Raw genomic sequence first — 9102 nt, 5'->3', positions numbered from 1 at the left:
ATGAGATAATTTGTAAAGTTGAGTGAGTCCAGAACATGTCTGGTCCAAATTAAAAACCATCCAAAGTTTCCTTGAAACAGATGCTTCTCACAACATGGCTCTAGCTGATAACCACATGTTCAATAAAGAATGTTTCTAATGTTGCAATATTATGTGTTTCAACACAAGTCAGAAATTTAAAGCACGTCGCCATAAATCTATACTTACCGTCAACTCTTTTGAGAGAAACGTGTGTAGTTTAGCTTGTCTTAGCTTTTGTTCTATACTATAAAGAATGAGCGCAGATGCCTATTTGTGCCCACAGAAACTTTATTTTCAGTCTCTAAAAATAAAATCCACAAATATAACAATATATAAGTATTTATATATTCTTCCTGTAAGAAAGAAAACATTTAAAGCTCTTCCCCATACAGCAGTCATCATTTACTCCATATGACTCATTTATGTATGACATTGATGTGAATTGGCATATCACAAAATGCCACGGAGGTGTTTTTGAATTGATGTCACTGAACACTGTTTCAAACTTAAACACAAACAAAATAGCATTTTCTTTATAACTGTTTTTAAGGATGGTGGTCGGTAATCCTGCACCCGCCTCCTTCACTGTGTCGGCCACGCTTTGCATCGTCACGCCCTGCTGATATGCAACTAACTGAAAATGTACGACGTGGCAACGCAGATTAATAATAGAACTGTCAACAGATGTGGTGCTCACTGCAAGCCGAAGGAAAAACTGAACTTTTTTTACTTTACACTAAGACACATTTGGTAGGAGGTGGATGAAAGATGCACTTGAACCAAAGAAAAATGCATTGAACAAAATGGCACAGTAGCCTAACAGCCTGCTACACAACAAATATACAGTATATTGCCCCTGATTTATACTTTACTATATTATGGTAACATTAAGTAAAAGACTCACAACTGTATAAACACAAACAACAAATGCACAAAGAATCATGAGCACTGGAACTTGTAGCTTTTTGTTATGACATAAGAGTAGTTCACTAAATTTATGCTGGTTCTGAAAGTAAGACAGAATGCAGCCACACAAGGACACGTCAGAAAAACATACAGTATAGAAACCATTAAAAATAGCAACACAGCCACAGCTGTGACTGGGATTTGGTCAGTGACAAAACATAGATCATCCCATTAAATACAGAAGTACCAAACAACATTAATATTTCTTCTCTTACAAAAAAAAATCTTAAAATTAATAAGCTTTTAATATTGTGCTTCTCTTCATTTTTGACACTGTACATGTTTTCAAAATACAAATTAATAGCTTTACTCAACAAACGTTTGGTGTAAAACCTCCAGTAGACAAAAAAAATATAATTCCAAACATATTAGTAATATGAAACACCAGCAGGGAAAACAATGCTACTTAGCATTTAAAGAGTTGTGTTTTCTAATTGTCCACCTATAAAAGAGGTGTGGATAACGCCATCTCCCAAGTAAAAACTCTCAATCTATCTGCAAAAAGGAACAACTGTCTGGAGCAAATTCACAAAGTTCTCAATTAGTCAAAGTTCTACCAAAAACATCATGACGTTCAGCAGCAGAAACTTGTACAAAACTGCCCTAAATATGCAAACATATATACATAACTATATATGCAGTCACAGTCAACAAGAGTGGAAATGGTTTGGTTTATTTTCACCCAAAAAAAGACCAGTTTATATGTCAAATAAGGCAAATATTAATTTACTTAGAGGAATACAATTCTAAAATTCCAAGTGAAGTATTACTTACAAGTGCTGTAACCAATGAACACACAACAGTGCTTCAAATTCTGAAGAGGGTTTTCTCACATTGAAGCCATAATCATATAATAATGATTAGAATAAGCCCTGTTAAAGAGCTAAAAGACAACTGTAAATATTACAGACAGAGCCTCATGTCTCTGATACTTTAACTCCAACACAACATTCACTTTCATAAAAAGGTCCCGCACCAGTTCAGCGCTGGCTTCAGCTACAAGGTGAAATAAATGAACATGAAGATGCCCACAGAGCAGATGCATACCAAGCCCAAGTTGAGGAGGAGTTTAACTCTAGGCGACTCGTACAGCATCTCTGAAATCACTTCTGGATCATCCTGCACCACTTTTTGCTGAGCGCTCCGCTCTCCATCCTTGTATCCACAAAACCAGTCCAACAAACGCACACACCTGCTCGACTCCCCGTTCATGTGGCAGTCGTCTTCTGCCCCCATCATCTCCATCGTTCCAATACCAAACCGTTTGGCGGGGGAGCTGGCAGGGGAGGTTTCTGTACTGGGGGTTGCTGGGTCATGGTCCGTGGAAGGAACCAAGAGTTTGAGATCTGCCCCATCCAGACACCTCTCCTTCATGACATCCTGGGGCATATCTTTATGGAGGCTTCTGTTGCCATTGCAATGGCTCTGGTCAGTAAGTTTGTGTATCTCGTCCTTGTCCTTTCTGGGACCTGTTTTAATGTTACGGAGCCCCCAGACTGTCGTGGTACGAACCTGCTCCTCATCTGGTGGTGTAGTGCAGAGACTGACCACCACTGCCACCAGCCCTGAAATCCAGAACAGCCCAGCAGCAAAATACATGTAGTGGACTTGAATAATGAAGGCGGGCCTGTCATCCGGCTGGTCACAGCGGGGCTGGCGATAGACAAAAGCCAAGATCAGTCGAATGGTGCCAAGTGTAAACCCGGTCATGCCTCCCCAGAATGCACCTTTCTCGTTGCATCTTTTCCAGAAGACACCCAGAAGGAAGAGGGCAGCGATGGGGGGCGTGAGATACCCAGCAACTTCCTGAATATAGAGGTATGTCTGTCCACCTTGCATTTCGATAATAACAGGGACCCATGCGATGCTGATCACTACCATGACCACGACGAACAAACGGCCCACGATCAGTAGCTCTCGCTGCAGTGCCTTCTTCCGAACAGTTTGGTAAATGTCCAGGGTGAAGATAGTGCTTGCGCTGTTGAAGATCGAGTCGAGGTCACTCATCAGGGCGGCAATCATGACAGCCATCATCAGACCTCTGAGTCCAACAGGCATCACTGCCATGACCAGGCGTGGGTAGGCAATGTTTGAGCAGCCGGCCCGAGAACCGCACACGGACATGCAGTGCTCAGGTCCAATGCAAGCAATCTCATCCGCAAACAGGATGCGGGAGATCATTCCGGGAATGACTATCACAAACATGGGCAGGATCTTGAGGAATCCAGCCATAAGTGTTGAACACTTCGCGTGGGCGATGTTCTTTGCTGCTAGTACCCGCTGAACGATGACTTGGTCTGCGCACCAGTACCAAATAGATGCGGGGGTCTGGCCAAGAATGAAGCCCGGCCAAGGTATGTCTTCATCCAGAGGACCACGTAGCATGTGTAGAGCATTTGGTTTAGGCTCAATGCGACAGGAAGGAGAATAGGTGAAGTTACCAGAGGCCACAATAGCAGTGACGTTGGGAATTGCCTGCATGTACTTAGTTCTGACCCCCTCCAACCCACCAACCTTAATAAGGCTGATGATCGTTAGGGTGAGGGCTCCACCAATCATCAAAACCGCCTGAAGGGCATCCGTGTACAGCACAGCCACCAGCCCACCTGTGACAGTCAGCAGTGCAGTCATGCTGATGAGCAAAAGGATGGACAGGTAAAGGTTCCACCCAAGAGATTCGTGAATAAAAAGAGCGCCAGCATACAGGTCCACAGACAGCTTAGTAAAAATGTAAAGCAACAACGACAAAAAGGCAAAGTAAACCTTTAGCCGGTTGCCGCCGTAGCGCTTTGACAGGTACTGAGGCATGGTGTAGACTCCCGAGTGGATATACACGGGGATGAACACCCAGCCCAGCAGCTGCATGAGGAGAAGTGCATTGAATTCCCAAGCTCCCACAGCGAAGCCACTCGCTGCTCCGGACCCCGCCAGGCCTATGAAGTGTTCACTGCCGATGTTACTAACAAAGAGGGACGCGCCGATCACTATCCAGTTCATGGAGCGTCCAGCCAGGAAGTAGCCACTCACAGTGCTGCGATTGGCTTTCCACATGGCTAAGAATCCGATGACTAGCACCAGGACAAAATAGAGTGCTACCACAGATATGTCCGCCGCTTCCATTCCAGGACCCATTGTCACAGATGACTTTATCAGATCTCTTGATAATTTTGAATCCTTCAACAAAGCGAATAAGTCAGTGCTATAATTGAATTAATGGAAACGCTCTGCTTTGGCTGCTCTCCGGAAGGAAGCAGCTGTATCCGGAAATCTGGTCAAATTCACTAGATCCAACAGCGCAGAAGTTGTGCTAGACTCAGGAGGATGTTGAAGGTCTCTGGTAAATAGCAGCTGAGAAATAACAATCCTGCAAGAGAGCAAAAACAAAGAAAAACTTCTCATTAAGGCTCAAGGAAAAAAAAAGGAATCAGAAAAGGATTCGTAACTTTACAAACAGCAGCATAAAAAAAGCTAAATGACATTATGTAAGAAGTCAAGTGAAAAGTGAGAATAAAAAAAAATATGCCAAAACCCTAAGCAGCTGATTACCTAATATGTGACTAGAAACATCTTGCAGAAGCTAAAGAGATGTTCTGTGCTGGCACAAATTCTGGGTTGTTTAACAAAGCATAAATCAGTAAAAGCTGGACAAAATAGTATGACATGAGGTTTGCATGTTTCATAGTCTATACTCTTTATTCAATATTATTAAGATGTGAAGCAACAGAGAAAATAAAATCCCTGTGCACCGTGATGCTCACGTCACACACACACAAACTGTCTGCCTCCCTTGAGGTTTCAGGTTCCTTTCAGGTCGTTTCATCATCAGTAGGATCTATGCTCTGTGTGTTCACCATAGTCTGCCCTTAAAATACTGCACTGTCATTCAACAGATTAATATGATTTTACTTGCATTACATAACGTGGGATTGAAACATCATTACCAGCATCCCAGTACGCCAGCACCTACTTACACAGAGCTCTCAGTCAGCCCACTGCCAAAAGAACGAATAATGTTTTCAGTGCCACCAACTTTAGCACACACTCATTCATTTCATTAGGTTGAACTAAACAACTGGTTTATTTTGACGGTTTATTTTTCTGCATCGTGCACTCTAAATCAAGTAATGAAAGTGTTTGTCTTGTGGCTCCTGCTGTAACGAACTTAAACGTCTTTGCCAAGTATTTAAAAGCCACGAGAGTCATGGAGCATACTGTAGCTCTTAATAATGATGAAATAGTGAAATGAAAAGGAAAAGCAGACCAGCAGAGACATGAATGCTGAGCAGAAAGAAAGACTTTCATCGACCAATTTATAATACAACTCAAAACTTTTCAGACTAATTGTGACAAATCCAGGTAAAACTTAAGACAGAGGTTGGCTGAGACATAACAAATCAGTGTCATAGTCAACAGCTGGAAGACATAACAGTGCTTTAACAAATGCCCAAATGTTGATGACAGACTGTCATCATTACTGCAAAACAGAGGAGACGTCAGTCAACAATCTGGAACATTGCTGCCCTACAAAGGCAAAGTGCTGGAACTGCAGATTATTATTAAGTGCAACCAATATTCTAATGTTGTGTTATATTATTATATTTATGTCTATATAGCCAATATTCTGCATGTGCTTCAAGAAGGCTTTTATGAAACCTTGATGAAATAGAAATACATTGTATTAACCCTAAAAATAAATGTTATACTTATTTAATACTTATAAAAAATATTCGTAAATGCAACATTGTCGACAATTAATAAAGTCATGGAGAACGTGTTTTAGTAGATACAGAAAAAGTTGAGGTTACTCACCTTTAATATGTTAATACGGTACAATAACACCACGTGACGCGAGCCCCGTGTTGATAGGACAATTCATATTTCAGTAACAGGATATTGTTCCGTCGCCAACATAGTTGATCAAGCTCTTTAAACGTTTATTTAATATCCAATATTCTATAGTAACGGTAAAGCCAAATAAAGATCAAGTTGACTTTTATCTGAGATCCAGTGAATTAGTGAAATGAACGGAAATGGCGAACACTAAACCCTGTACACACAGCGGAGCTTGTAGGGAATGAAAACATATTTTCTTATGTATTATAGTATGAAAAGATGACTGCTTAGAATGAGAGGGCTTAGAAAGTTGCGGTCATCTTCAGCGGACACTGAATGCGCCATAAGCTGGAGAATGACTGTAGGAAATTTCTAGAGCGGTCATTCATTCTACCGAAGGCGACAGCTGTGCTTCAAAGAGCAGCTGGACCGACCCGACACATCTGACATGAGGCACTTACACACTATTAGACGAAGCTCTGCCGTTTCACTGCTCCAGTGGGACAACGTCAGCTTTTCAAAACCACGGCGCTGACAGACGCTCGGCTGCGTTCACTGACAGGAGGCATCAGCCCGAAACACGGCTTCGTATTCACGCCCCTTGCTTAAAAGCCTAGAAAGCCGCTCGACCGGCCGGACAACCTCCTCACACACTAACCGGCTCCGCTATCGGGACAGTCACGAGCGCCGAACAAATACCTTGCTGGAGTTAGCAGACGGGCTAAGGATGCTACCGCGACGCGCGGAAACGTCGCGGATGAGGAAGACGCGGCTCGCTCCCGCAGGCGCGTCCCCGCGGGCTCGCTGCGTCCGCACGGCGGCTGTGGTCGGTGCTGAGAGGCGGTCAGCGGCTCGTCACCGTCCTCCGTGTCGCCCCGCTTCATTTGAGCCGTGCTGCCCCGTCCAGCCAGGCTGCCTCTCCGCCTTATAGCGGCGGTTGCACTCCACGCCCCACACGTGTAGACACCCGTGACGCGTTTGGGTGCGACACGCCTACTGGAAAGCGCCCCAGCTAATTATCCGGACTTGTGCGTTGGTCTTTTTCTTAATCTGTCATCAATAAAAGCATCTGGTTTTTAGGATGACTAGAAAAACAACACGTGGCAAAACACTTTATTGTCTTTTAGCTGGATGTCACCTTATAACATGTGTAATCTCAGATGATAGATGAGCCTATATATATTATTATTATTACATTGCTAAATAATGAGGTAATTAACACTTCTGTTATTATACTTTATTTCACATTTGGTCTGTGTCTTTGTAGATATGTGTTTATTACTGTATAGATAATAGGTGGAAAAATACTTAATTAAGTGTCTAACCTTAACTGTAACTGGGGTGAGCAAATCTTTAACCACAAATAGTTTTAAGGTGACTATTAACCAGTAGTATCGCTGTAATGTCTCTAATCCGCTTCTAATTAACTACTAGAAACCTCTAGAAACTAATCTGACTGACTCATTTTGTAATCATATTTAAGGTTGAATGTTGGAACAATGTAGATAGCATCAACCTTTGTGAAGTCAGTGTTATTATGTTGATTTTTATCACTGTCTTTTTTTAAGCCTCTCCAGAAGAAACATTTCTGCAGCATGCCAGCAATAATGCCCATAAGAAATAGGATGTGTTTGCAACAGTGCAAGCTGTTGTTTTAGAAATGATCTGGCAGTGATGCCTGTATTAAACAGGGAACATCAGGCCGCTGATAAAGAGGAAATGTTTGTCATTAGGAGGAAATTCACAGCTCATGGTTTACAATAGCGAACATGTAATAACATGTAATCGCTATTGTGTAAACAAAATAATGTAACTGCCTCTAATACCTCTATGAATTTTACAGTGTATCACCACCACCAACAGCAACAACTACTACTACTACTGATAATAATAATAATGATAATGATAATAATAATAAAATAACTCATTGTCAGCAGTGGCATTTTTACTTCCAACAAAACATCCTGCAAAACAGAGAGACACTGCATATTACAGGGGGAGGGTAGTAAATTTCCACTCAGGCTTTCAAACGCATAGATTGGAATTTTCCATTTCCTGATAGACTACATTTCCCAATCGACATTGCGTGTTTGTGTTGCGTCTTTAAGGGCTAGCGGTGACTCACTCGAGGAACTACGAACTAACTGGGGCTTCTGTCAGGTGTGACAAAGTCCCAGCTTTTTATGTGATGGACGGACTACATACCTACCTTTGTGGCCCCTGGTATGACTTCATTATATTTTAATATAACTCGCACATTTTAAGGCTGTGGCCTTTCAGGTGCTTTAGGTTTCAATTATAAACACAAATTGAGCTGATTGCTGTTAGGTGTGCACCGGTGGCGTCTCTGCCCCCTGGGAGCGCACTTCATCATTAGGCGCTTCCTGGCAGATATTTCAAGATTTAAATGCAAGAGCATGAATGAACTGTAAATGGTTGGAGTATGCATTAATTATCTTAATTTTCCTTCAAAATGTTTTCATCGGATGTTTGTCAAATACAGCCTTCAGCTGTTTGAAGAACTGTAGCGCCACCTGCAGGCAAAGAGGTAAAGTCTTCAACCAACACACACAAAAGACGTCGAAAGACCAGCCTCCGCACAGGAGATAACAGTAAATCCATTGTTACCCCCTCCCTGCAGCCCAGCTAGTAACACGTATGCAGCATTCATGTGTGTAGTATACTCAAGAGTAAGGCTGCCACTTTGTATCACATAATATATTAGTTATAACCACGGCATCAACGAGTTACAGTATATATGGCAAATGCATATGTGGATAACAGGCAAGTAAAGCATAAACAGTGAATGCAAAGACTAGTACGAAAGTTGACAATAGACGATAGCAATGTTTTGGAGAATGGCTTTTTATGTTGTCAAAGCTCCACTGCGCAACATTTCTAGTTGTGGAGAGACTGAATTCAAAATAACAAATGTGCCTTTTACACAACAGGAGCCAGGAAAAGAGCCATGAAAACCACCACACAGCTCTCTCACCTTGGACAGCAGTCGGTGCCACTGCTGCATTGCTGCTACTCTACTACTGTGATCATCAGGAGGCCATTGTTTTGAAGAAAGAATAAACAACATACAAAGTAACCACATCCATGTGTGTTAGTAGAGTTTCCAGCTCTCCTTGGTTTCCTCTCAATATGTCATTTTCTGCAACAAAAATCTTGAGCTCAGGTTAATCTGTATGTTTGTTAAGAAGATTGATTTTGTTAAAACACAATTTATGGCTCTATATTCAACTTGGAAACTGCCGGGGGTGCTGTCGCTTGTTG

The 9102-nt window shown here is 42.1% G+C and overlaps 1 protein-coding gene and 1 long non-coding RNA gene across 4 annotated transcripts; one reads left to right on the top strand and one right to left on the bottom strand.

The window, feature by feature from the left end:
* Nucleotides 1–291: 291 nt before the first annotated feature.
* slc5a3b (solute carrier family 5 member 3b) lies at nt 292–6766 on the bottom strand. 3 transcript variants are annotated; one of them, XM_029137007.3, is made up of 2 exons: nt 6282–6766; nt 292–4351 (listed from the first exon to the last, which is right to left on the bottom strand). In XM_029137007.3, exon 2 carries the CDS (start codon nt 4117–4119, stop codon nt 1984–1986), a length of 2136 nt encoding a protein of 711 aa, XP_028992840.1. In that variant the 5' UTR covers nt 4120–4351; nt 6282–6766; the 3' UTR covers nt 292–1983. The 3 variants fall into 3 exon arrangements, with proteins under 3 accessions (XP_028992840.1, XP_028992838.1, XP_028992839.1); XM_029137005.3 differs by having other exon boundaries at nt 6520–6766; XM_029137006.3 differs by lacking the exon at nt 6282–6766 and adding an exon at nt 5797–6273.
* A 1134-nt stretch (nt 6767–7900) lies between these two features.
* On the top strand, nt 7901–8917 carry LOC114847177 (uncharacterized). Its single transcript, XR_003784156.2, has 3 exons — nt 7901–8043; nt 8324–8368; nt 8772–8917. It is a non-coding gene; the product is annotated as an uncharacterized LOC114847177 (long non-coding RNA).
* The last annotated feature ends 185 nt before the right edge of the window (nt 8918–9102 follow it).

This window comes from Betta splendens, chromosome 21 (assembly GCF_900634795.4).
Source record: "Betta splendens chromosome 21, fBetSpl5.4, whole genome shotgun sequence".
NCBI classification, from domain to species: Eukaryota; Metazoa; Chordata; class Actinopteri; order Anabantiformes; family Osphronemidae; genus Betta; species Betta splendens.
Note: the sequence above shows the minus strand (reverse complement) of the source record. Positions and strands in the feature narration are given on the sequence as shown.